Genomic DNA, 27,752 nt, shown 5'->3' with positions numbered 1-27,752 from the left:
AGCCCAGGTGGCTCCAACCTGGCCTTGGACACTTCCAGGGATGGGGCAGCCACAGCTTCTCTGAGCAACCTGTGCCAGGGCCTCCCCACCCTCCCGGCCAGGAATTCCTTCCCAATATCCCATCCGTCCCTGCCCTCTGGCAGTGGGAAGCCATTCCCCCTGTCCTGTCCCTCCAGCCCTTGTCCCAAGCCCCTCTCCCTGTTTTCCATCCCGTCCCTGTCGGACACGCGCCCATGTGCGCGCGTTCCTCTGCTGGCCCCGCCCCGCCGCACGCCATTGGCCAGGAAAGTTTTGAACCGGTGTGGGATTGGCTGAGAGCGGCCCGGGGGCCGCCGCGGGCGCCAATGAAAGGCGGCGCTCGGGCCGCGCGCCCGGCGCGAGCGGCGGGGGAGCCGGAGAGGAGAGCGGGAAAGAGGTGGGACCGTGCGGGGACGGACCGGGAATGGACCGGGAATACGGACCGGGAACACAGCCCGGGTCTGTGCGGGGACGGACCGGGAATACGGACCGGGAACACAGCCCGGGTCTGTGCGGGGACGGACCGGGAATACGGACCGGGAACACAGCCCGGGGCCGTGCGGGGACGGACCGGGAATACGGACCGGGAATACAGCCCGGGTCTGTGCGGGGACGGACCGGGAATACGGACCGGGAACACAGCCCGGGTCTGTGCGGGGACGGACCGGGAATACGGACCGGGAATACAGCCCGGGTCTGTGCGGGGACGGACCGGGAATGGACCGGGAATACAGCCCGGGTCTGTGCGGGGACGGACCGGGAATACAGCCCGGGTCTGTGCGGGGACGGACCGGGAATACAGCCCGGATCCGTGCGGGGACGGACCGGGAACACATCCCGGGGCCGTGCGGGAACGGACCGGGAACTGATCCCGAGTCGGGGCACCGGGCTGTGCCCCCTGCCCCGGGAACCACTCCGGGGAATGGGCACCGGGCTGTGCCCCCCTTCCCCAGGAGAGCCCCGGGTGGGTCCGAAGGGGGGACCGGGCTGTGCCTCCCCTTCCCGGGGGGCGCCGGCGAGGCCGCACCGAGCGGGAGCCGCGTCCGGGGGGACGCGGGAGGGGCGAGCGCCCACCGGGCACCGGCACGGCTGAGAAACTCCGGGGTTTTATTTTTTCCCCCTATTCCTCATCTCCCATGTTCTGCCCAGCGCTGTGCCGGCAGGAGAACAAACCCTCCCAGCTCGGGGCTGAGACAGGACAGACCCCCCACTCTGGGCCGGGAGGGAACAGACCCCATCCCTGAAGTCCTTCCCTCCTCCCTGCCCCTCCATGGGCACATCCACCCGTGAGTTCCAGCCCTGCTCCGGGACTGCCCACCCGCAGTGCCCAGCACTGCTCCTGGGTTTGGGCTTTTTTCGGTACAAAAAGGTACTCCACCAAAGCTTTTGCTGGAAAAGCGACTGTTTATTGTCTGAATTAAGTGGTGTAAGGCACAGCTGCGCTGAGCTGGGGTCCTGGGGCACATGCTTGTGCCCTTCCAGACCGTCGGGAAAGTGTTCGTTCCAGGAAATCCCAGCTGTGCCACAGTGTCCTTGGATGGGGACAGAATAGCCGACAGACCCTCCTGGCATGGCACTGAGCTGGATGGAAGGGATTCTAGTTGCCAGATAAAAGCGTGTTGTCAGGGAGCAGCTGCTTTCACGACCTTCCTCTCTGCACCTTTGTCACCGCGTGGTTCGGGGATGAGTTCAGCGCCCCTTGCCAGCTTGCTGAGATTCCATCTCTTGATGCCAGATGGCCCCGAGCGGGCAGTGCCGAGTGCTGTGCCCTGGGACCAGCATCCATGGGTCTCCCAGGGCACAGGGGCACCTCCAAAACCTTCACCAGGGGGGATGCTGCCCTTTGCCAGGAAGTTTGTCGCCGGTGCTGACCTTGGAGGTCCCTCCCTGCCTGTCAGGATGGGAAGGTCAGCCTCTGTTGTCGAGGTGTAGCTCCTTGTTAGGTTAGGTTTGAACTGAGCCACTGCTGGATCCCAAGAAAAACTGTTTGCCGGGTTTTACTGAGGACTGGCTGCTCCTCGCAGGATGCCCCGGGCAAAGGTTGGTGTTTGGCAGCAGGAGTTGCTGTCTGTGCCTGGTCTGGGTGACTGGGGCTGTGTTGTGCTCCTGCTCTCCCTGTGTCCTGCCTGACATACATGATGCTTTGAGGTGAGACTGAGGGCTTTGGGGTTCCTCCTTCCCTCCCTCCCTTGCTCCTCTTTCCAGCACTGCCACCTTCGCTGTCCCTGCTGACCCTGTTGGCTGCCTGCCGTGGCACTGTCAGTGCTTGCTGGCACGGGCAGGCACCCCCAGTGTGGCACTGCAGGGTGACCCTGTCCCTGCAGGGGGTGGCCAGGGTTTGGTGGGACCTGTGGGGAAGGGCTCCTGGTGTGTCATGCCCAGAGACTCAGAGCAATGTGTCCCCTGCCAGCAGGTCCCTGCTGCTGATAACCCTCGGGCACATCCACAGGGTCCTGTCTGCCACAGTTCCCGTGGGGGCACCTCTGGGTGCCAGCTGGAGCACTCGGGAAGTGTGTGAGATGGAGTGGAGTGGATCCCATGGGAGTGAGAACTGACCCTTTTCCATGGGGCTGTGTGCAGGCAGGGTCTGCTACAGCAGCTCAATTCCTGCCTTGTCTGGAGCAGGGAAGGCTGAGCAGGACCGAGCCCCTGCCACAGCTCCAGGCTGGGTGTCCTTGTGGGAGAGAGCACAGGAACAGGGCTGGATGTGGGCAGCAAGGAGTGCTGAGCAAATCCATGCTGTGGAGCAGAAGCACACCCTGGCAAAGCTATTTCTGCACTGGACCCATCTCCCAGGAGCTTCTGGAGCATTGTCTGCAGGGAGTGGAGCAGTGAAGGCTCACAGTGGTGTGTCAGAAGGCTCACAGTGCACCCCAAAAGGTTCATGGATGCAGAAACCCTCAAGCCTTCCCCAAACATGTGGCTGGATCCTCAGCTCCCCTTGGTGGTAGGGCAAAGGACAAGATGCCATCTTTATTCCACTTAAATCCATGAGGGAAAAGCACAAAGTGCCTGCAGTGGAAGGTGTAGTTCTGCTGGGAGACCCTCTCGGGGCCCCCTCTGGACTGTGCCCAGTGTAACCCCTGTGGGGGCGAGGGGGTGGTGCCCTGGTCTGCAGGGCTCTGCTGCCCAGCTGCCTGTCTCCTCTCACCTGAACACAGCAGTATCAAAAAAGAAGTCCCAGCTAGTTTGCACTTCAAAAGGGATATGAAGTGACATAATGAAAACAAGGGAAAAGAATAATGCAGGCTCTGGATCAGTGTGTGAATAGTCCATGTGCAAAGACAAACGGGCGTCTCCGCAGCAGACGGCTGTTTAATTTCCTGAATCCTGAGACGGGCATTTTTTCTGGGCATGGCGTGGAGTACTGTCAGATTTTAATTTGGCTTGGCAGTGTCACACAGCCAGTCTGAGCAAGTCGGGGAAGGCAAGTCTGGAACTCATTAGGGCTTGTTGCGAGGCCCCGAAAATTTGATTTTCAATCACTGTTGGGTTTAATTATTGTTGATGTCTTGCCTAGCGCATTCTGGGATTCTTTCTGAGGAAATTAAAGCAGCATGAGTGGGACAGCGTTCCGTTTGGCACAGGGCTTGTTTGGATGAAGCTGTAAATGGAGAGTTAAAGCTGGGAGCAGAGCGGGTGCGATGGCTGGCACAGCGCGGGCGCTGCAGCGGGGCCAGCTGGCCAGGCGGGCACTGGGCTTGGGTACTGTTCTCACTAAACTCTCTCCCTTCTTGTCAGGAGAACAAAATAACCCACTGAGCTAAAAGCACCCATCAAAGCCAAGGTAAAGTTTGCTCAGTTATTACAAATTTTGATTCTTTAGCTTTTTCTTTCTTCAGTTCTTTAGCACGGGACTTGCAAACATCCAAAGCAGCCCGTAGGACAGGAGAGAAGCGTTGTTGTTACAGGGATAAATGGGCTCCAGATATGCTCTGGGGGCCTTGGGGAGAGGCAGGAGCTCCCTCTCCATCAGCAGAGTACCTGGATGATTGAAAACCCCTCTGCATGTATCTGCAGACGTGGGTGGGAATGCTGGTAGGGACTGGGAGCTTGCCCTTGATAAAATCCAAAAATTTAGAGCTTTTAAAAGCTTGAGGAACACATTGGAGACTCAGCTTTTTTGTTTGTGCTTTCACAAACCAGGTCCCTCGCTCAGGGTGTGCAGGTGCCTGGCTGAGCCCCGAGCTGTTCTCCAGGGCCTGGCAGGTGCCCAGCTCTGTGGGGAAGGACACTCAGCTCCCAAATAATGGGGTGCTCTGCCCAGAGATTTCCTGTGGGACACATCTGCGGAGTCTGTTGTGTCCCAAAGCAGCGTGAGCAGTTTGGGCAGGCAGTGGTGAGGGTGGCAGGAGCTGTGCCTGCCCAGAGGGGCTGCAGAGCCAGCACCGAGTCCTTTGAATGTGCTGCTGCTCAGTTGAGTAAACGCTGTCAGAGCTGTACAAACAGCTTCATCTCGGCTCTGGGGACTTGGACCTCATAACTTTTAACAATTACACCACTGGGAGTTGTTTGTCCCTTGCAGCCCTTTCGTGCTCATCCCTTCTGGCTGTGGTCCCTGCCAGCAGGAGCTCAGTTCCCATGGGGAGTTGGTACCTTCTCTGCAAAGCCCCCTCATGATGGATGAGGGTCCTGGTGTTGGGGACAGGTCACACATGCATGGCTGGTGGCCCAGGGAGATGGCTGTGCCAGCTGTGAAAGCTGGTTTGACCTCATGGGACTGAAACTCCTACTCCCAGAACAGCGTCCTTGTGTTGGAGCCCAGGGGAGGAAGCAGCTGTCACAGGGAAGCAGATGTTGATCTTAATGCAGAAACCTGCTCTGAGCAAGTATTTATAGACATGAAATCATAAAGCAGCACAGGGGTTAAGGAGCTTATTTTGGGACTTGGACTCAGAGCTAAATCAAGTCCCATAAAATACAATTTACAAGTTACAAAATCCCGCTGGTGCTGCAGGGAGGCAGTGTCTGGAGTATTTGTGTAGCCTGAGGTTTTTCTCTTTTTTTAAAAAGGAAATATTGTATCTCAGCCATTCAGGAAAGGCAGTACTCGGATGTCCCAGCTTGGAGCTACTATTTTATTTAGAGATGGGGCTCAGAGAAAGGGGAAGATTTCTGGGCAGTTGTTTGCTTTTACCATCTCATCTACTCCCAATGCTTTGACTCCATCACTTGGTTATGTCAGAGGAACACAGGAAAGCAAGTTCACCCAAAAGCCTGGTGGCTGGATACCTGTGTCTTGCCAGTATTTGGGGTGGCACAGCCCCTCAGCTTCTGCCTTGGGGTTCAGGGCATCACCAGCCACAAGATTCACTTGGACTTGTTTATTTGCTCTTTCTGAAGACCTGGAAACCTGTTGCTCAAAACCATCTTACTTTATTTCCCTTCTAACAGGGAAACTTGTGTCAAGATTATGAAGCTCCAGGTAAAAAATAATTCTATCCCTGTTTTCCTGTCTCACATGCTGCCCAGTCAGTTTGGACAAGCACAGAGCATCCACAGGTGCCAGCTGCAGCAGGAGGACTGTCTGGGCTCCTGTCAGCCTGTGTCCTAATCCAGAGCACCAGGATGGAGTCAGTGAGCAGCACCTGTCCTGGATCAGGACCAGCCCTGCAGACCCAGGGCTTGGTGGGACAGCTCTGCAGTAGCTGCCAGGGCTGTTAGCTCACTGTGCCTTTCCTCTGAACTGCCTCATGCCCCAGCCATTTTTTGGCATTTTGCACAGCTGAATGGGCATGTGGGGACTTTGGAGGGGTTTGGGATAGGTGGCCACATTCCATGGTCTCCTTGGAGCTGACATGGTAAGGCTGCAATGCAGGATGGGGTGAAGGAGAGGGATAGGAGGCCCAGGCCCTTGTACCCACCTTCAGCTTTCTCCTGTTTCCTTGACTGTAAAGATCCTTCTACTTCTGAGAGATATTTAGGACTAAATCAGCTGTTCTATGGAAGTCTGATGGAAGCAGCTCCAGCAGTGCATCATGGCAGTGACTGAGCCCCCATTCCCAGTGACAATCCATCACCTTCTCCTGCTGCAGGAGGTGGGAAGGACACAGCTAGCTCTGGGCAGGTAACTGGAGGTCACACTTCAACACTTACCTGAGTGCTCTGGAACTCAGCACAGCTGCTGTTTAATTAAATTTGGGTGGGTTCTTCCTGTTCCAGGTATGTCCTCATGGCTTGGTTTGGGTTTATAATTAAGCCCAAATATCTGAAGCACTGTCTGGCTTGTGGAAAAATCTGTTCATCTGATTTTTCAGCATTTACCCTCATCATTAATTCACACATTGTTAGTGAAGAAAGGAATGTTGCCAGCTATGTGCTCTTGGAAGAGCGAGGTATTTGCAGAGGCCCTGGTTGTTGGAGCTCTGTCATCCCGTAGGCTGGGATTTGGCAGCTCCATTGAAATAGTTTCTTCCAGTATTGGTGCCTTTTCCTGGTCTTTTTGTTGCTAAAATATAAGGCAACAAACTTCTTACTCTGCAAAGTTTAATAAGTGCTTCTGGTATTCCAGATGATACCAGCCCATTCACTGGTGCCTTAAATAAATCCCATAGAGAGAATTTGAGATGAAAGACAGCCTTTTGTAAGGGATTTTTTTTCCCTGTGAGTGTGGTAATTGGAATAACTGCTTGCTCAGAATCTGGCAGGGAAACAAATTGCTTTCAGGTCATGATTACAATAGATGTTTTCTGTCTATAAAAATGAGAAGAAAATAGATCAAACCAGCCCTGTGCTGTTCTCAGAAGGGCAGTAGTGAGTGTGTGTATTGGTTAATGCACTTTTAGGGGCAGTTGTTTGCCCTTGCACGGATTTATTCCACTTGCAGATGCACTCATGGAGTCCCTCCTGAAATTCAGCATAGCTTGGCCAGCACAGACCTGCATGTTCCACTGAGCTGAGCTCTCCTGCATCAGGTCCAGGGGATGTTTTGGACTGTTCTGTACCAGGACTGGATGTTAGTCCTGAGCACACCTGAGGCTGGACCTCACTGGGCATCAGGTGTAGTCAAGGAATGTGTTGATCTTAAAGGTCCCTTTCAGCCCAGATCATTCAGTTCATTGGTCATCAGCAGGAGGGGAAAAAATGAATACTCAATAATAGTCTGTATGTAAGACTGTTGGCCAAGGTCAGGTGTTCCAGGAGTGGCAGTTCTGCTGTGCCACTTCTGCTCTGGTGTGTCAGGGTGAAGTGGAAAGAAAAATCCTCAAGAGCTGATATTTTTATACTTCAGTTGGTCCAAGTGCTGTAGGTTTGCATGCAGAGTCCCAGGCTGGGAATGTCTGGAGGGAGGGATGTCTGCAGGGCTGGCACGTGTCAGCCCCATGCCATCAGACCTCACCTCTGCCTGATAAGCAGAAGCAGCAACACCATCCCTGAGGAGCGGCAGAGCAGTGGAACCAGACGGGGCTCTGGCACAGGAGACTCAGGGAGGATCTGTTCCAGAAGAGAGGATGAGCCAAACAAACCCTGAGGGGACTCAGGCTGTGCTCCTTGTTCTCCAGCAGGGACATGGGGATTTCATCCCACCCGGGGCTGGTTTGTTGGATTCCTTCAGTGTCTCAGTTTTTGTCTTAATGCTCATTTAGGACAAGTGAAGTGGGTGGCATCCCTTGGCATCCCCAGCGGGAGCCTGGGCAGCGTTGGCTCCAACACTGGTACCTGCAGTGAGCTCAGCTCGAGTGATCTCTGCCAGCACTTGGAGCTGGAGCAGCACTCTCCCCAGGCCATGCTCAGCACTGGATCCTGAGGAACAGGTCTACAGTGGAGCTTGTTGGAACTTTTCAGCTCTCCCGTGGTGTCTTTGAGGGTAATTTCCCCCAGCAGTTTGAGAGGCAGGTTCAGTGAGAAGCAGGTGACCCTCCTCCCCAAGGAATTTATTGAGAGGTTTTCCCAGATGGGAAAGCTATCTAGGAGAATGCTGAGTGAGGCAGACTGCCCATCCAAACCAGGAATTAAGGTGCTGGAGGCCAAGCTGGTCCTTTGTGAAGAGAGTTCAGAGGTGCCTGGGTTGGGTGAACAGGCTACCTGTCTCTGCCCTGTCCGGAGGAGAGGCGGCTCTGTGGGACTGGGAAGGGACACTTGGGTGCCACACGTGGCTGTGTGCATTAAGGCATGACAGCAAATCTGCCTGTCTGGACCCACAATAGGAAGGAAAATGCAACCAACAGGCTTTTTGTATGTGCAGCATCTGGCGTCATTCCTGGTTTAACTTGGATGCATTAACACTGTGTTGTTGGGTTTGGCTGATTTTCCCTGCAGCCCATGTAAGTCCAGCTTCACTTTATCCGACGGTGCTGTGCTTCCCCAGAGTTTGCAGCACTCCCCTTGTTGGGATAGAAACCTCTTGTGTTGGATGTAAACCCTTACACCCTCCAGTTATTGGAAATCCTCAAGGAAATTTGAACTGGCTTCCTATTATTATGCAAGCTTAGCTCTATTATAGTCAACTAATGACAACAAATTAAGTGCTATCCATCCGTATCCCAAAACTCCTCAGCAATTGTGCTGAGGAGACTGGTCCCACCCATGTGAATATTGTGAGACTTTTCCCTTTTCCATTGTTCAAGGGTCTGTTTCAGAGTTAGTTGTTAATCTCCAAAATTCTTAGTGGCTGGAGGAACCCGCCCAAAGGTTCACGTGGTCCCTGAGCTCTCTTCTGCCATGGCTGTTATTTAGGGGCAGGGTATCCAATGCTGAGGCTGCAGGAGGGTCTTCCAGAGGCTGCAGGGAAGGGTTTGGACTGAGCTTGCTGTGGGTGCTGGGAAGTGCTCTGACTGCAAGGAGAGGTGAAATGAGGAGCTCAGCTATGAAGGGCTGTTGTGAACTTGGAGTAACTTTTTGGAAACCAGCTTTTCCTCTTCCCTCCCTAAAAAGGAGGAGAAAACATACTTGAGGTAGTTACGTGTCTCCAGCACCGTTTTCAGTCTCCAAATAGGGAGTTGTGCAATAAGTGCTTTTGGGATCCAGAAGCCTCTGGAAGCAGGAGGGCCCCCCTTTGCTCGTCCCTCCCGGAGCTGTGGCCGTGGCAGTGTGTCCCCAAAGCCCTTCTGTGACTGGAGAGCTGCAGGTGACCTCCCCAGCAGGGAGGGCTGACAGTGCTGCAGGATGGATACCCTTCACCCTGCTCATGGATCTCCCTGACACTCATGCTCTCCCCTGGCACTGAGCACAGGAGTCAGAGCAGCTGAGTCCAGCCTCGTGTCCCGTCAGTGTCTGTGGGACCAGCTTGTCCAGGAGAGGGGGTGTAACTGTCTTGGAAGTGTAACGAGCCTTTGATGGTCTTGATTAATGGCTGTGTTGGCCAAACCTCCAAAACTCTGAACCTTATTTCATGCCTGAGTTCCTCTGAGAATGAAAGTCCAGATTAACCTGCCAGTTGGGCTGGTGACCCTCTGGGTCCCCTCCACAGTGGCCAGTGCTGCTGCTGACCAGAGAGGTGTCAGGGCTGAACCCTGACCTGCTTATGGCTCCTAGCCAGAGGTCCATCTCACTTGACTTTCCTGGGAAGCTCAGTGTTCCTTTCCAGAGGAGTCCTCAAGCTCTGAACCAAGGTGGAGCCATGTTTGGGTTCTTTCCTTGTCACTTGTCATTATGGGCTCTCTGTTTTCCAACTGTCCAGCGAATGGATGGCCCTGCCTTTGGCCAGTGGAACAGCAAACCATGGTATTACCAGCGTGTTCCTGAGCCTGTTCAGAGATGTTTTTGTGGGTAGAATGGCCTCTGTTTCCTATCATTTCACTACCCAAGAATTTCCTCTGCCCTGTCTTGCTTTCTCTCCTCTAACAGCAAGAATGCTCTAAGGCATGGAAAGCCAAAACAGAAATGTTGCAAGGAGTGTATATCTAGTCCTGGTGAGCAGGATTTTCTTTTCTTTAAGCAGTTTGTTGACACGGGCCTGGTTTTATCTTTTTTTTTTTTTTTTTAAGCATTACAAATGTCTTCAAACTCTTTATCTTAAGGTGATGCCAAAGTTCAGCTGCAGTTCCCGGATGGGCTTGGGCATAGGTGGAGCCTGAGATAGTTGGAGCATTTGTTTCACATTATCTTACTGGGTTTGGGTTTTTTTGCAGTGTCTTGCATATTTTTTTAAAAAGAAATCTCCTTTCATGCCTATGTGAGGAGCTGGAGCAGAGCAGTGAGCAGAAGCTCCGTGTCTGGGCAGGACGTGCTGCTGAGCGGGCAGCGGCGCCTGCTCCGTTTGGGCCCTGCACAGGGGTGGGAATGAGAGTGGCTCGACTCTCCCTCTGCTTCCAAGGGGGTGAGGAATCACCTTCTCCTTCAGAGACCTGGCTGGGCTTTCAGGACCCTTGAGGAGGCACTACCCAGAGGGATCTGAGCTTACAGGGCATGGCAGTGCTGCAGCTGGTGGGCAAGTGCACCCAGGCTGCTCCTGGTGCCCTGGCAGGACCTGTCTGTGCCACAGGGATGTCCCTGAAGCTCCATGGGGTCACCTAAGCAGCAGTGGGGATGAGCTGCCATCTCAGCACCTTCCCCTACTGCTGCAGACCTGCCCCTCCAAGGGCAGAGAGACCTGAGCCATCTCAGGAACCATGTGTTGGCTTGAGGAACCTCCCAGTTTGCAGAGTGTTTCCCCCATGTGTTTTCCTGTAGCTCCAGACTCATGTGGTGAGGAGCCTCCTGCTGCTGACACTGCAAGCAGGAGTTCCTGAGGTGGTCACAAAATCATGAAATCCTAGAATGGTTTGGGTTGGAAGGGACCTTAAAGATTATCTAATCCCAACCTCCTACCCTGGGCAGGGACACCTTCCACCAGCCCAGGTTGCTCCAAGCCCCATCCAACCTGGCCTTGGACACTTCCAGGGATGGAGCAGCCACAGCTTCTCTGGTTGTGCACTGGAGCTCCTGGTCTCAAAGGTGTGGTCTCATCCTGGCTAGAGCAGGGCAGAGGTGGGAGGGCTGAGGACCAAGTCTCCTGCACATGCCTGAAGCTGTATGTGCCCAAAAGTAATGGCTCAGACTTCCTTGGTTTTGTCCTGGAGAAATGGAACCCCAGCTTTTGTTTAGAGCCCAAAGGCCCCTGGGAGCACTGGTCAGACACGTCCATCCACCTGAGCTGGCTGTTCACCCACGGTGCTGTGGGGGAGCACCCGTGGGACCCCAGCTCTGCCCACTGTGGGCTGCAGGACACTCACCCTACCCTTGGCAAGGGACAACAGTGCCCAAGCCACTGCTGGCAGCGTTTGGAGTGAGGAGCAGTTAACCTTGATTGAACTTGGGCAGGGAACAGGAATCATGTTTGAACAAGTAGAATAAATTACCAAGAAAGGGACTTGTTCTCACTGAAGCAAGGAAGTGGCATATGGGGTTTGTCTCTGTGTGGGGGTCACTGGCTGGTGCCACCCCAAAGGGCTGTGAGTTCTTGCAGTGACACTTCCTTGGACTCCAGTGTCAGGTTGTTTTAGGAGGGCTTACATGCTGCTTCTTGCTACTGACCGTGCTTTTCCCTGGGCTTTTCCCCTTGTGTGTAATGAACCTTTTCCCAGTGAGTTTATTTAATCCAGATGTTTGTATTTTAGATAAACCACCACTCACAGTGCCTTGCTGATACTCAGCTTCTGTCTGACTCACTAAGATCAGTCAGTTAAACCCATCAGTCAGTGGGTACCTGGCACATGGCTCCAGAACTGGGGGATTGTGAATGTTACATGGAAATCTTAGATGCCTTTATCTCTCCTGGAGAGCTGGCACATGGCTGAAGAACCAAAAATGTCCTCTCTTTCTGGATATTAGAGACAGAGTGGAGTGTTTGGGCATGTTAAGGTCATTTTTAAGATTTACTTTTATTAACTCCTGGGGTGAGAGGTCTTTTCACTGGCTTCAAAATCTTGGGACAAACTGCAGGTGGAAAATTGAGTGAAAATTACAGGTGAAAGATGAGGCAGAAGTGAACTAGCAGTCCTAGGGCAAAGGGAGCTGAAATGGGCCATTTTGTACCCCTTTGTGTTTTTCCAGGATGAGCAGCCTTGTGTAGAGATTTATTAGTTCTGGGCAAAAAAAAAAAGGCATGTAAAGGCCTGTCATCTACCTTAAAACTGGCAAACAAACCTCTGGTCATTTCTAGAACATCTGTTTATAGAACCTTTGTCCTTGTTAGCAAATTTTACTTGTTTCCAAATAAATGAAATGTCTTTCCTGAGTGCCATCAAATGACCTCATCCTCCTGAAGGCTGCAGAATGAGTTTGAATGTCAGAGAAGACCGTGGGGTGCCCCAGATCCATGCAGGAGCTTTGAGGACCCTGGGAGCTGGTGCTGGAAGTGGGGGAGGTGGATGCAGAAGGAAGGAGGGCTGAAAGCATCTTCACTGGCTTCACACCCGGGCAGAGCTGCAGAACCTGGAGCTGGACAGAGCTGGGGCAGCACAAGGGCCCCACAGGACTGGGGAGCAGCATCTGTTCTTTCACCTGTTCTTTTACTGCTGTTGATCCCTCTCTTTGAAAATAGGTTTTGGCAAGAGCAGCCTCTGCCAGCGTAACTGGTAGTGACTGAAATAGTGTATGATCTTGTAATGAAAGACTGTCACAGCTCAGAGACACATAGAATAGGCTCAGATTCCGTGGGCAGGCACCAGCCTTCCCCAGCACTGGAAACCTGTGCAGCCTTGCCTGTGCTTTGCTGGAGTGTGAGCCCTTGAGCCTGTCCCAGGACCAGGGAGTTGGGCATTGATGATCCTCGTGGGTCCCTCCCCAGTCAGGATGTTCTGGTATCCAGACAGGCTCTCGGGGTGTGTACAGGTCTTGAATAGTCAGTGCCTAGAACAAGGGAGATTAAAGATCTTCCATAAAAGCTCAATAAATGGGAGCAGGGCCCAAAAAGGGGCTGGGAGGTGCGAGCCCTGTGCATGTCATGAGCCCTCATGGGAAATGCAGACTGTGAGGTCCAGAGTGGTCAGAAACCTCCCCCTGGCAATGCCTGGAGACTGAAGGTGGTGTTTTTTGCAGCGGTGGATGGTGGGTTAAGCCCTGTGGTTTGATCTCTGACTGCACAGACTTGGGTCTGCTGAGCTGGGGTGACCGTGGTGCTGCCATTGCTCCTGCTGGGCCTGGGACAGTCCTTGTTTTCCTTCAGCTCATTTTTACAGGGAACAAATGTGTCTTTCAAGCAAGAGCCTGACAGTTCCTGTATAAACATCCAGGCTGAGATAAATCCAGCGTCTCGTGGTGTCACCTCGCCCTGGTGCCTCCTGCAGCACTTTGTTTTTGTCTCCTGCCATTCCCTCCTGCGTTCTTCATGTTCAGAGAGCTGTGTTTGATAAATTCATGGGACAGACACTGAAATAGGTTTATTTACCAATGGTATTGGCTCCTGGTGTGGATTTTTGCTCTTGTCTCTCCTGTTGGGAGGTTGTTTGGATGTCTCTGCAGCAGTGAGTGGCCATGGATATGAGTGACTTTTTTCTGTGTTCAGTGAGCAGCACAAAGTGCAGCACAACTGCATCCCTGCATCCCCCATGTCCCCCCCTCACCTCCCCAGAGCCTTTCCACTGTTTCCTGTTCACTGTTGAAGTCACCCATAAAGCCCAGTGCCAGAAGCATGGAAATGTGCCACATGCCCAAAATACCCTTGGAGAAAGACCAAGGAGGTCCCAGCTGCAGTAAAACAAGTTTAGCACCAGGTTATTGTAACACACCTCCATGTCTCCTGTGTGATCTGAATTGCACAGATCCATGAGCAATACATGACCTGTACAAACTGAATCAAAATCACCTTTAAATGAGACCTGAGGTCTCAGTGGACGAGGTGAAGGTGGCTGCCCAGTGTGGCCATGTTCACTGGCTTTGATGTGCCATCCCCTCCATGCTGTTCCATTTTCCCTCACTTTGAGGTGAACCTTCATCCCAAGCATCCCTAAATGAATGTGTAGTGGGGCTGCATGGACATGGTCAGTTGGCATCTGGGAGGTTTGAGGCTTCATGGGCCATAAGGAATGGCTGAAGAAGTCAATGTCTGAAGGACAAAGCACACTCTCAGTGCTCTGTCTGGGATAACCCCTGAGGATAAAGCCTCTCCAACAGGGTGTCCTGCTCTTTTGCAGATGTCGGGGAGCCAGCCGCAGATGGGGAGAGCTGTGCCTTGCCTGCGCTGCCGAGGGACCTGCATGGGCTTCGAGCCACACTCCTGGAGGTAACTCCTGTCCTGGAGGGGCCCTGCCTGGCCACGTCCTTGGGTCCTGTTGGTGTTCAGCCTCTGGGGACTGAGAGCAAAGTAGAGATGCTGAGCTGAGGGGATGCTCGTGCCCCTGCTCTCCGTGCCCCTGCTCTCCATCCCCCTCCTCACTGCTCCTGCTCTTTTATTCTTTGGGTTCAAATCTCATCTACAAGTGCTTAAAGCGAGCTGAGGCTCCATGCAGTGGGTTTGTCCCCTTTTGCTATCACTCTGCAGCCTGCTGTGCTTGGCCAGCCCCCCAGTGCCCTGCAGTGTGTGTGTACCAGAGCACAGCCCCCTGCCTGCCACACGCTGCCCTCTCAGCTTGTTTGGGAATACTGAAAACAAGCACAGCCCTGCTGGCTGTGGAGGCAGGGAAGTGCAGACCCAAATGACAATCCCACGTGGTCAGGAGGAGCTGTGCTCAGTGCCTGGCTGTCACCCTTGTCCATGGGCTCAGAGCTGGGGTGTGCCCAAGAGCCACGGGCTCAGCCTTGGTGCTGTGTCTGGTCCCATCCCGCCTCCTCCCAGCTGAAAGGCTGTGCTTAGTGCCAGAACGTCTCATTTGAGATTTCATCTTCAATATTTCCTTTTAAGAGCACTAATTGAAGTGAATAGCCACTGGTGGCAGTAGCTGGTGGGAGCTGCCCAGGCCAGCATGCCCTGCTCAGGGCAGGGATGGGAGGCTGCTCCCTGCCCTAACAGCACGACAAAGGGGCTTTCAAATGGAAGGCAGCCCTACATATGTCACTAATTAAAAGAGAATTAGTGCCCCCTGAGCTGCCTTGCAACACTGGGCTCCTTTCTGTGTGCCTGCAGAGCTCTGGGGTCTGTGTGTGTCTATAGCAGCAGCACAGGAGCCTGTGGCCCAGCTGTGCTGGCTGCAGCTGGAGTGCCTTGGACACTGTCAGCTCCCTGTTTTGATACCTCAGCTGGGTAGAATCCAAACTTTAAAACACTCATTTGGTGGAAGAACTACGTTTTTTTTGTTAATTGACTCCATTAGAGGCTGGTTTGACTCATTCTTGCTCCAGGATCCTGCTGAAATCCTTGGGATTATGTCAGAATTACTTTGTCCTTTTTGTTACTAGTGTTTGATGGCAATGCTGGCCAGCAGAGAGGAGCCTTAGATATTTGTGTGATTTATAGCTATTACAGTTCAAATTATAGTCAATTAAGCATCAGTTCCTTCTAGCAATCACTTTTTTAATGCCATGTAAAGCTTCATAAGAGGTGAGGCTGTTACTGGGCCATTGGAGTCTGATGAGGAGACTGATCTCCAATTTAGTGATGCTTGAAGGGGTTTTTGAAGTTCAGGGGAAGCAGCAGCTCCCCACAAGTGGGAGTTTTTGTAGTGACAGGACAAGGGGGAATGGTTTCACACTGACAGAGAGCAGAGTTGATGGGATATGGGAAGGAATTCTTCCCAGTGAGGGTGGGGAGGCCCTGGCACAGGTTGCCCAGAGAAGCTGTGGCTGCCCCATCCCTGGAAGTGTTCAAGGCCAGGTTGGACGGGGCTTGGAGCAACCTGGGCTGGTGGAAGGTGACCCTGCCCATGGCAGGGGGTGGAGCTGGATGAGCTTTCATGTCCTTTCCAACCCAACCCGTTCCATGAATTGTACTGAGCCTTCTGTCCTGCAGTGTGACCCTGGGCTGGGTTTAACCCCTGGAAGAGGCTGACGCTCCGTGACCCCCCCGCCTCCCACAGCCCAGCTCACACCCAGAGGGTGATGTCTCTTGTGGCCCACAGGAAGATCTGCAAGTCGTGCAAGTGCAGCCAGGAGGAGCACGGCCTGAGCTCGGAGCTGGACGATGACCGCAAGGTCGGGCGCCTGCTGGCCGACTCCAGGTACTCCTCGCTGACCGCGCGGCTCAAGGGCGGCGACGGCGTCCGCGTCTACAAGAGGAACCGCATGATCGTCACCAACCCCAACATCTCGGGCAAGGACCCCACCTTCGACACCATCACCTACGAGTGGGCTCCCCCGGGGCTCGCCCAGAAGCTGGTAAGGCTTCATTTCATCCACGGCCTGTTGGGTGGGTCGCTGAGTCAGGAACAGAACTCAGCTCTGGAATAAAGTTATTGGGGAAAAACAGTAAATCCTGGTTTGCCTCAGAGAGCAGAGGTGAACAGAGCACTCTGTGTTTTGGAAAACCATATGAATAAGCACAGTAGGTAGGAGAGGGGGATGGAATGCCTTTGGGGTTTACAGGTTGGTTTACATTTCTAGGAGAAGTTTTAATGGAGTTTACAAGTAGAAAGCTCAGTCTGTTGGTAAAGCTCATATCTAATGAAAGCATTGCTGAGAAGAGATCCCATCCCTGCTGTCCTACAGCCCTGCACAGCCCACCTCAGCATCTGCCAGCTCCAGGCAGGATGTGGGAGCAATTCCTCCAGGCCTTCCTGGGGTGTCTGGGCTGGGCAAGCAGAGGAGCAGGAAGGGGTTTGACTTCTCCTGGTGGTGGGCAGTGTGGAACTGGGTGGGCACTGGGTGGTTGTGCCCCCGGGCCCCCCATCTCCTGCTCACAGGGAGCATCCCTTCACTGCTGGAGGATGTCCTCCCCTGGGGCAGTGGGCTCAGAGCCTCCATTCCCAGGGCTCCTCACACTCCCTTTGAAGAGCAGCAGCAGCCCAGCCCTGTTCCAGCAGACTTGTGGAGCTTCCTGCCTCCGGGAACAGGAGCAGGAAGGCTTCTCGTGCCAGGGCATGTGAGCCTGGAGCAGAGCTGAGCTCTGTGCTGAGAGTATCCTGCTTGCATGGGCAGGAGCTCTGCCCACCTCTGCTGCCAGAGGAACCCCTCCCAGATCCAGCTCTGGAGCTAGGAATTTTTTTCCTTACAGTTAAACATAATCTGGCCCAAATAAAAAATATTTTGTAAAGAGAACTCAGGATAAAAAGAGTGTGGTCCTGTGCCAAGGCCTGGATCTGAAACCAAGCCCCCAGCCCTGCTCCACCTCCCTCCCCTGCCCAGTTTCCTTCCGGACAGGCTGTGTGGGAAGGGATGGAAGTGGTTTTTGGTGTGTGGAAGTGTGAGCCAGCAGAGCATTTCTTGAAGGAAAGCATTTAACTGGCTTTTCACTGTGCTGTGGTATAAAACCATTCTGTATTCCACTGTCAGGGGTGGGCAGGGAAGAGCTTCTGCTCCTCGGATGACACAAATAACTTAAAGCTGCTGAAACTGCAACCAGATTTTTTTGAAGAAGAACTGGGGATACAAATGTGGAAGTGCAGCTGCAATCCCCAGGGACAGACTGGTTAACTCTCCCTAAAACCCAGCGGCCCTCAGCCCGTTGGACAGGCTGACTGGGGGGTGTGAGCTCTGTACTGGGGATGCACAGGGGGCTAATTGGAGCAGCACTGGGCTTAACGAGGGGCCGTGACCCTGGTGCCCCCCTGCTCCATCGTGTGCCCGCAGCCACCTCTGCCCTCCCTGTGCTCTGGGGGGAGCTGGCCCAGCAGGAATGTTTGTGTGACCAGTGTTAGCCTTCCACAGGTCCCAGGGGGAATCAGGGAGCTGGTGAGGGATGGGCAGAACAATGATGGTGCTCTTCCCCCAGCCTAGGATTTCTGGGGAACCCGGGATCCGTGGCGGCTGCGGGGTGGTGCTGCCAGTGCCTCGGGCAGGGCTGGCTCCTTGCCCTGAGGGGTGCCCAAACTCTGTGGCTTCTGGGCTGATTTCATCTTTCATGGCCCTGCACTCTCTCCCTTGGGAGTGTGTGTTTGGAGTGACCCTGAATGCAGCCCCGTGGGAGCCCAGGGGCACTGGGGAGTCTGGGGACACAGAGGGGCCCTGGAGATCCCAGCTCTCCTCTTCCTGCAGCATCCAGCTCCATCCCTGCAGTGCTGGCAAGGGGCAGCTCCAAGGGTACAAAATATTTCTGTTTAGGTTTTATAGAAAGAACTCAGGGTAAAAAGGGCAGATGGGGAGCATGGTCCTGTGCCAAGGACTGTGTCCAAAAACAAGCCCCAACCCTGACCCACCTCCCTGAAGGTGGGGGGTCAAAAACTTTATGAAAGCTTTTGATGTCTTTATCGTGCCTGGATGTGCTGGAATATATCTTGGTTCAAATAAACAACGTTCAGGAGCTTGGAGACAACGTTGATAAATTTTGGCTTGAAGATCAACTTGACAAATTTTGAGGAGAAGAGCTGGATGTCAGCCACTCTCGGGATAGTTTAAAGGGGATTTGGGCCAAAAAGCTGTTAGTGCATAACTGCCTCTCTCCAGTGGTTTCCTTCTGAAGGCAGGCTGCAGACTTGGGATGGCTTTTAACCTCACTGGGCTGAAGTGGTTGGTCAATAATAGGAGGAAGTTCAGAGCACGTTCTCATTAAGCAGTGCCTGGAGAAGTCATGAAGTGGATACTCAGGGTCCCTGGGGAGAGGGAGAAGAACAGGTCATAAAATAGCTCCAAAATCAGTAGTGAACAGTGAAATCCTAAACATGCTCTTCCTTAAAATTACCTGCACCCAGGCAACGTAGTGAAGCATTGACTGTAACAATATGTGGTAACAGCAGACGTAGCAACTTTTTATTATCCTTCATGTCAATGTTTGGTGTCAGGTTGGATTTTTTTTTTTTCCCTTATCTTTTCTCTGGACACATTTAATGACATCTGCAATTATATCTTCAAGCATTCCCTTGATCAGGAAGTGACATCCCATCACATGTTGGGGCAGATATTGAAACCTGTCCCTGAGCAGGCTTTAAGGAAGGCTCGAGGTTTTGCTTTTTTTGCTCTCAGCACAGACACTTTGTGTTGGGAATGGAGAGGCTGCACTGGAACAGGAGGCTCCAGGTGCCCACGCTGTTCTCCTCTGTGTGAGTGCTCATTAGTCTTGGCACGTTGGTAGTGGGTTGAGAATCTTTCCCATTCAGATCCCACCATGTCACTGCTCTGCTGGAGCTGGTGCTGTGGTGAGGGCCGTGCAGGGCAGCACGTGCTGTCCTGGTGTCCCTGGTCACACAGCAGCGGGTTTGGTTTTCTCTTTGCAGTTGTTGGATACCACCGGCAGTGCCTGTGTGAGCCTGGGAGGAGCTGTCAGGGAGTTCTTGTCCCTTTCTCCTGCCATTCCTATTAGGATTCCTCAGGCCTGTAAAAGCCATTAGTGCACCGGATCACTCCCCCAGCATCCTGCAGTTCTCCAACCTGCTGTTCCTGAGCAGCCTCTTCTTCCACAGGGCACCAGCCTTCCCAGGAAACTGGACATCAGCCCTGCCATTGCACAGGGACACAGTGTACTGAGTCGTGATGTCTAATATCCCAGTGTACAGTGATTTTAACTTACACCCCAAGATGCAGGGAAGAAGCCCTGCTTCCATTAAATCATTATCTGTTGCTAGTTTCCTCTCAGGAATTCTGCCTGGCAGCACTGTTCTCTGGCTCAGAGTAGCCCAGGTGGAAGGGACTTGGAAGTTTTTCCCAAGGTGATGAGTTGTTCGGTGCTGTGCAAGCATTTCTGTATTTAAAAGCCTGGCCCGAGCCAGCCCATGTGCCACAAACAGTTAAATCTCTCTGCTAATTCTTTTTAAATTGAGTTCCCAAGTGCTGACCCAGTAAGAAGCAAATCTAATGCAGTTGGATGCTGGTCTGACAGGGAATGGCAGGGAGCCAACTGGCTGCCCTGTCACTCTTCACACTACAATAGGAAAAATGCCGGAGTGGGAAACTCCCTTCCCTTGTCCCCAGCCAGAGAAGTTAACTGTGCAGCCCCCACATCCCACAAGCACTAACCCAGCCTGGGACAGAGATGGGCTTACTCTGACTTTAAGGTAATGGCAGTTGAATTGGGGATTTATTTTGGATATTGTCTTGGCATTTCCTTTCCATATCACAGGGCACTGGAGACCAAATACCTTCCCTCCGCTGGGAAATCAGTAGTGGGGTGGAGTTGGTGCCTGTTGATGTTCCAGACCCAACTGCTATTTAACTACTTTTTCCTGTATTAAGATAAAATTTTTAATTGATAAAAGGGGATATTTTACTGTAAACTGTGCTCTGTGCAGCCCTGGGGGCTCTGGGATGGCCTGGGTACAGCCCCTTACCCACTCCCTGCAGCTCTCGCTGTCCTAGCACAAGGCAGAAGGAAACTGGTCTTGGACTTTGATGTTTATGGGCTTTTAGACTTTTCAGCAACCTTGTTGTCAAATTACACAGAAAAGTATCCTGGTAGTGCCAGCAAGGGAGGGTGTGCTGGGATCTGGGTGTGAGCCAGCAAAGCAGGTCTGTCCATGCTGCTTTGCTTTCCTGGGCAGGCTGGGTTTTGTTTGAAACAAAACAAAACCTCTCCAAAAACAGGCAACCTGTTTTTGAGGGTGAAGTGATTAAGTACAGCCTGCCTGCCACTGGCATCTGAGCCAGTTCAGCCTTTTATTTCCAAACTGTGGGTTAAAACACCTCAAAGGGAGAAGGGAGGGGAAGGGTCACGTTTTCTGCCACCACTCCATAAGATGAGCAGAGCGTCCCACACCAAGCTCGTGCTTCCCTGCCACAGACAGCTCAGAGTAACTGGGTCTGTCCCTGTCCCAGGCCATGCAGTAACTGGTCTCTCCCTGTCCCAGACCATGCAGTAACTGGTCTCTGCCCGTCCAGGCCATGCAGTAACTGGTCTCTCCCCATCCAGGCCATGCAGTAACTGGTCTCTCCCCGTCCAGGCCATGCAGTAACTGGTCTCTCCCTGTCCCAGGCCATGCAGTAACTGGTCTCTCCCCATCCAGGCCATGCAGTAACTGGTCTCTGCCCATCCAGGCCATGCAGTAACTGGTCTCTCCCCATCCAGGCCATGCAGTAACTGGTCTCTGCCCATCCAGGCCATGCAGTAACTGGTCTCTCCCCATCCAGGCCATGCAGTAACTGGTCTCTCCCCGTCCAGGCCATGCAGTACATGGAGCTGATCCCGAGGGAGCTGCAGCCGGTGGCGGGCACGGACGGGGCGCTGCAGCGGCGGCGGCGGCTGGCCAGGCAGCTCCCGCTGTACGACCAGGACCCGGCGCAGTGCCGCGGCCTCGCCGAGGGCGAGCACCGCCTGATGGAGGAGTTCGTGAAGAAGTACAAGGCCGAGGCGCTGGGCGTGGGGGAGGTGGCACTGCCCGGCCAGGGCGGCGGCGGGAAGGATGAAGGGAAGCCCCAGGATAAGAACATCGACTCCAGCAAACCCCCCGAGTCCACCAACGGGGCCCTGGAGAGCGTGGCCGGGCACTACGTGAGTGCTGGGATGGGGTGGAATGGGATGGGATGGGATGGGATGGGATGGGATGGGATGGGATGGGATGGGATGGGATGGGATGGGATGGGATGGGATGGGATGGGATGGGATGGGGGCACGGGGGGATGGTGCTGCTCCGGGCTTGGGGAGCCTTCAGGAATACAGTCAGTCTCAGCTGGATGGGGAAAAGATGGCACCAGCCAGGGTGGTCTGTTCCTTGTCACCATCCTGCTCCCGTAGGCTTCTCCACCCCTGCTGCAGGTGCTCAGCCACGTCGTGCTGTGCCTTGGTACAGCTCTGGGAAGCACCCTGGAGAGACCCTCTGCTCCAGCAAGCCCTGCTGAGCACAAGGGGCTGTCTGACAGCGGTGAAAGGGTTTCTCCTCTTCCTCATTGCCCTCCCTCCACAGCAAAGGCCAAGGTGAGGGGATTCTTGCTGTAGGAGCTGGTGATTTCAACTTTGGAATCTTGGCAGCTCTGAAAGGTTGGGCATCCCTGGATGATACGGTTTAGTGGGTGTGGTGGTATTCAGTTGAGGATTAAACTGATGAGCTTGGAGGTCTTTTCAAATCTTAATGCTTCTATGGTTCTGTGATGTGAGCCAGTAAGGTACTTGCAATCAGAAGCTGTTTCTCTGTGAGTTAGTGTTTCCAGGTGGGCTTCCAGCCCAGGGTGAGTGGAAAGACCAGAGCTGACGGGAGGTGATGGCTCAGTGCAGTTACCACAGAGCTGTGAACATGGAGATGGTGCTCCCAGGGCTGTAATTATTGCTCTGGGGAGATTTAAACAGCCACCCTGTGTCCCTGGGAATACAAATACATTTCCACAGGGAAATGATTGAGATTCTCCAACACCCTTTTAGATTTATGTTCCCCCAGCACTGTCTGGAGTGGCCTCTGTGGCTGCTGAACAGATGCTTATCATAAAATATGGTGAGTGGAAATATCTTGTCCTGGCCTTTGTGAGAGTGACTTGCAGCAGAGGATTTAAAGCTGAAAAAACAAATGGTGTCCAAGTGTTTTTAAGAGGAGATTTTTTCCTGCCATTCCTGCACTGAGGTTGACATGTTAAGAGCAGTTTTCATTTTCGGTCCATATTGGGTAATGTCTCCCCTCTGCCATGGCCTGTTAATGTGCATCTGACTTTGGGTCCAGTGGCACAGTAAAGGTTTTCACTATTGCAACAAAACACCGAATTGGACAAAGAATTGTAAGCTAAAAAAATAGCCTAAAAAGGAAGGTTTCCCTTAAACATTTCAATAAGTTGTCATAGTGATAAAGGTTTACTTAAACTGCAAGTTTGTCCTTTCAAATAAATAAATACATAACTGTGATGTTATTCTCCTTGATTTGAAGCATCATTTTTCTCAAGGCACCAGCTGAAAAATGGAACAGCTTCCAAAACAGTGGCAGATCCAGTGGGATGGCCACAGCGTGCAGCCCAGTGCATGGCAGAGCCATGGCAGGCCCAGTGTCAATCTCTGTGAAGGCAGCTGAGCTCAGGCAGCTCCTGAACTCTTTTGGGCTGCAGAGGGGGCCATCACTGCTGTAAGTCTGTCCCACAAGCTGAGTGTTCTCTACCAAGCACAAGATTATCCTTAACCCCCTCAGAAGTGGGGACTCCTCTGGTGTTACAGGTCACTGGGCTGGAATCAAATGGAATCCTGAAGCAAGGTGTCCAAACTAGCAGCTGTTCCCAAAAGCTTGAGGCCAGCAGTGCAGGGAGTGCTCTGGGGAAGGCTGGTGCTGTCTGGGAGCTCCTTCCCTGGGAGCTGGCACTGCAGGACAGGAGCTGCTGAAGAGAGCAAGCTGAGAAAAACTTAGGAGAACAGGACACTTTTTTGGCCAACACCTCTGGTAATTCAGCTAATAAAGTCTTCACTTCTCTCCGTGCACAATGGAGATGTAAAATGAGCACCAATCCCATCTCAAATTGGAAGAGCCCCTTTTATGTAGTGTGTAAATGGCAGGGGATGGAGGTTATATGATGCTTGGAAAAAGCCCTGTGAAGAATTTTTCCCTGTGAAGAATTTCCATAGAAAGAAACACCAAAATAAGTTGGTTTTTTGACAGTTCTTGTTGGCGATAAACTTGAGCTCAGGGTTGGAAACTGCTGTGTTTGTTCTCACTTTAGATCCTGCAAGATAAGCAGAGCTGGGATGGTGGGTCTGTGGCTTCTTGAGGCTGACAAAGCAGAGGCAGCTGCAGGGCTGGGTTCTGGGGCCCCAAGTCACCCAAACTTGGTGCCTCGGGGAGGTGTCGGGGGTGTAGGGAAAAGGCCTCAGTCCCGTATGGTGGGTGCAGAATTCCTTGGTGCCCATCCATCCACGCTGCTGGTGTGCCAGGAGTGCTGCTCTATGCCAGTCACTCAATGCTGTTCCTGTTCCTCCAGAGCAGAAATCCCACAGTTTCTGTGCCGTCTCCCCCTTCATTGATGCTGGGCTTGGAGTGCTTGGAGTCTTGGAGCCCTCCGAGGTGGAATGAGCATTGTCAGCAGACATATCCCCTTTCAGCAGAACAGCCAAACCAGGAAACATTCTGTCTGTGCTCTTGTGCTGCCTCTTCTTGTCAGAATGGATTTCCTGGGAAAACAGGAGATGCCCATCAGCGCGGTGGAACCGCTCCAAGGGCGGCGGGTGGTTACTGACAATCCAGCTGGATGAGGGAGGAGGTGATGGCAAAACGTGGGATGCTGGAAGTATCAGTGACCAAACGGAGAAAAGGGGGTGTAGATAATCCCGTGGCCTCCTGCTGTGTATAACAGGAGGGATGAGAGTCAGGAAACACTGTAGATGCAAAGGTCAGTGTCTCAAGCTCTCACATGTGAGTAGGTGGAAGGGGCTGGTGATGGTGGTGGAAATCTGTCCCCTCCCCTGTCTCTGCCCCATCCCTGATGTCCTCCTGCAGCTCAGGGACTGTTAGTTTACCTTCTACTGAAAAATCTTATTTTCGTGTCTCTTCTTTTCTGGAGCAACATGGTCTAGCAGAAGGTGTCCCTGTCCATGGTAGGGGGTCAGAACTAGGTGATCTTTAAGGTCCCTTCCAACCCAAACCATTCTATGGTCCTATGATTTCACCCACCTATTAGAAGCTGTTGACTTAAGTCAGGGTGTTGATAAGTGAAGTTGTCGCCTGAGCAGAGGGACATTCCCAGTCCCAGTCCCTGTGCCACCTGGAGCAGGGACAGCACTGTGCCAACGCTCGGGTCGGGCACAGCAGAGTAACCACGACACGTGTGACACACAGGCAGCTCCTGCTGCCTCGGCCAGGCTGCTGCAGGGATTGCTGGTAGAAATCCAGCCATGGCTCTGCTGAAGAGATTCCAGCTGCTACTGAAGAGTGTTTCTTGTCCGGAGTGACGAAGGCCAGACTCGGAAGCTCTTCCCCTGACCTGGACTATCCAGCTTCAGTGGGAACTGGGACAGCATCCTGTCAGCCTCTGAGTGGAGCTTTAGTGCTGGCTCTGCACTAATCACAGGATCGCTCTGTGGGCACACATAAACAGCCAGTGGTTGGTCTTGTGTGTAATGTGCACGGATGCTGTTAATCCTGAGATTAACCATGGCTAATTCTGGCTCTTTGGCCTGTTAGAAATGGAAAATGCTGTTCTGAAACTTGTGGAGTGACATCTGAGTTAGGCACAGATAGAAAGCAGTGAGAAAAGACCAAAGTTCCTAATCTCTTTGTAAAATTACATCTTTGATGTGCTGCAGTGCTGCACTGTAGGAATTCTTAACTCTGTCTTGCAGGACCTTGGGATTCCAGTGAAGGTTTTAGCCTGGGGGGTCCCAAAGGGCAGTCACTTGGCTGGTGGTGGGTAGTACTGTTCTTACCTGCCCGAGGATATGGCTGGAAGAAAGTGAGCAGTAGTCTAGACAAATATATTTATAATTACTTTTAACATGTATTACAGCTTGACACTGTCCATAGGTAGCACTGGTCCAGGTGTTTGCCCAGGATGTGGAGTGATAGTCCTGGGGATGTTGGCCCTGCTGGCCATGGGTGCCCTATGATGCCCTGTGTTGTCTGCTTTTGATTGGCACTGTCCTGCTCAGTGCTGTGGGACGTGGAGCAGCAGCACAGCAGGTCCTCCAGGCCGTGTAGAAGTGGGAAGCGTTGAGGACACGCTTGGAGATGAGTTTGTTCTGTTTTGCTACCGGGGCTTCTGACCAGCTGTGTGGTTCAGAGGGATGCAGAGAGCACATCTGGGAAGGGAGGATCCCTCCCAAGACCTCCAAAATAAGCTGCTCAGCACCCTGTCTTCCCCCTGTGCCCTGGAGCCAAAGGTGCTTCCTCGTGGCTGCAATCCCAGGGCTTTGAGCCCCGGCACGGAGGGTCCCGCTGCCCCTCACTGCCGGCCTCTCTCCGCAGCGCTGCGAGACCTGCAAGCAGGCGGTGCCCGGGGACTGCCCCGTGGTCTACGCGGACCGGGCCGGCTACTCCCGCCAGTGGCACCCGGCCTGCTTCGTGTGCTGCCGCTGCTCCGAGCCCCTCGTCGACCTCATCTACTTCTGGAAGGGCGGAGCCGCCTGGTGCGGGCGCCACTACTGCGAGAGCCTGCGGCCCCGCTGCGCCGGCTGCGACGAGGTACCCGAGCCCTGACCCCTGTGCCACAGCCCTGACCCTCTGTGCCAGAGCCCTGACCCCCTGTGCCATAGCCCTGACCCCCTGTGCCAGAACCCTGACCCCTGTACCACAGCCCTGACCCCTGTGCCACAGCCCTGACCCCCTGTGCCACAGCCCTGACCCCTGTGCCACAGCCCTGACCCCCTGTGCCACAGCCCTGACCCCTGTGCCACAGCCCTGACCCCTGTGCCACAGCCCTGACCCCCTGTGCCACAGCCCTGATCCCCCTGTGCCACAGCCCTGACCCCTGTGCCACAGCCCTGACCCCCTGTGCCACAGCCCTGACCCCCTGTGCCAGAGCCCTGATCCCCCTGTGCCACAGCCCTGACCCCCTGTGCCAGAGCAGGGACCACCCAGAGCCCTGACCCCCCTGTGCCAGAACCATGACCCCCTGTACCAGAGCCCTGACCCCCTGTGCCAGAACCATGACCCCCCTGTGCCAGAGCAGGGACCACTCAGAGACCCTCTGATCCAACCAGTGCCAGGACAGGGACCAAACAGTCTCTCTCTACCTCTGCCAGTGCTGGGATCCTGGCACAGGCTCAGCCAGGGCTTCTGAGCAGCCTGGTCTACTGGAAGGTGTCCCATGCCCATGGCAGGGGGTTGGAACGAGGTGACCTTTACAGGTCCCTGCCAACCCAAACCATTCTCTGGTTCTTTTATGTACCCATTCCCAAAGCCTGGCCCCCGCGTTGACGGGCTTGCCCGGAGGTGTAGGGCTGGCTGTCCCTGCTCCTGGCACACTCCAGCTTGGCGAGAAGGTGGCAATAAGCAGTGGTGTGTCTCTCTGTCTGTGCCATAGATCATCTTCTCGGAGGACTACCAGCAGGCAGAGGGGCTGGCCTGGCACAAGAAGCACTTTGCCTGCCTGGAGTGCGAGACGCCGCTGGTGGGCAAACCCTTCGCCCTGGCCAACACCAGCCTCCTGTGCACCATCTGCAGCCAGAGCAAGCGCCTCTGAGGGGGGCAGCCGGGGTCCCACCAGGACTGGGGGCATTGGGCAAGTACAGGAGAAGGAGAAGGTTAAAGAAATTAGAGCCTGAGTATTCACTTGCATCCAGCACAGCCTGGGGCGGGTATTTTCTTGGGGTCCTCTTGGATCTGAAGGGAGCCCTTATGCCCATGGGTGGGAGGTGCATGGCATACCTGGCAAGGAGGAACTGGAAAGGAGGGGCTGTGCTGTGCTGGTTTTTATCATCTGTCCAAGCTTCTTATGACTAAGATCTTGCAATAGTATTTTGGAAATAACACATCTCAACAGTAACTTCTGGCATACTAAACCTACGGTCATGGTCAAAACCAAGGGGTGTTTGTGGTTTTTGAAATCCTTACTGGAATTAGGCTGACAGGCTGCTGTGGCTGTGCTAGGGCAGTGGGTTTGAGGAATTTGATCAACCTTCTAAAAGCAAATTGCAGCCACACGCAGCCGTAGCTTTGTCCTCTGCACGTGCAATGGTGTAAAACCAAGGAGTGGGCACACAGGGTGATGGGCTCAGCCCCGTGAGAGGGGCAGGGCACAGCTCTGCCTGGGCAGCAACTGGCTCAGCCCTGGAGCTGCAGCCATGGAACTGGAACACAAAGAATTTTGTGGAAAACCGCTTTCCAGCCTAAGGTGTCTTGGGGGGCAGGGAGGGTGTGTCCCTGAGATGCTACAATGCTACTTTACCCTGCAATACATCAGTGACCCCTCCAAGTACCAGGGAGCTGTACCTTCCCCTCTGAGCCAGCAGCCCCTCACCC

At 53.7% G+C, this 27,752-nt stretch overlaps 1 protein-coding gene across 2 annotated transcripts; it reads left to right on the top strand.

Moving 5' to 3' along the window:
- The first annotated feature begins 256 nt into the window (after window positions 1-256).
- On the top strand, window positions 257-27,752 carry LMCD1 (LIM and cysteine rich domains 1). Of its 2 annotated transcripts, none has more exons than XM_051788709.1 (6): window positions 257-415; window positions 14,073-14,161; window positions 15,933-16,188; window positions 21,056-21,385; window positions 25,758-25,973; window positions 26,815-27,752. In XM_051788709.1, the coding sequence occupies exons 2-6, from the start codon at window positions 14,073-14,075 to the stop codon at window positions 26,971-26,973; spliced, it is 1,050 nt and encodes a 349-aa protein (XP_051644669.1). In that variant the 5' UTR covers window positions 257-415; the 3' UTR covers window positions 26,974-27,752. The 2 variants fall into 2 exon arrangements, with proteins under 2 accessions (XP_051644669.1, XP_051644670.1); XM_051788710.1 differs by lacking the exon at window positions 257-415 and adding an exon at window positions 2,089-2,166.

Source organism: Manacus candei, unplaced genomic scaffold, assembly GCF_025592945.1.
Source record: "Manacus candei isolate 608988 ecotype Guabito, Panama unplaced genomic scaffold, ASM2559294v1 h1tg000025l, whole genome shotgun sequence".
In the NCBI taxonomy this organism is placed as follows: Eukaryota; Metazoa; Chordata; class Aves; order Passeriformes; family Pipridae; genus Manacus; species Manacus candei.
This window is presented reverse-complemented; position numbering and strand designations above follow the sequence as displayed.

What these genes read in the sequence shown, in the direction of transcription:
- LMCD1 (XM_051788709.1), top strand. Translation starts at nt 14,073, where the DNA reads ATGTCGGGGAGCCAGCCGCAGATGGGGAGAGCTGTGCCTTGCCTGCGC. An exon ending in CGGGGCTCGCCCAGAAGCTG is followed by an intron (nt 16,189 to 21,055) that starts GTAAGGCTTCAT and finishes CTCCCCGTCCAG; the next exon opens with GCCATGCAGTACATGGAGCT. An exon ending in AGAGCGTGGCCGGGCACTAC is followed by an intron (nt 21,386 to 25,757) that starts GTGAGTGCTGGG and finishes CTCTCTCCGCAG; the next exon opens with CGCTGCGAGACCTGCAAGCA.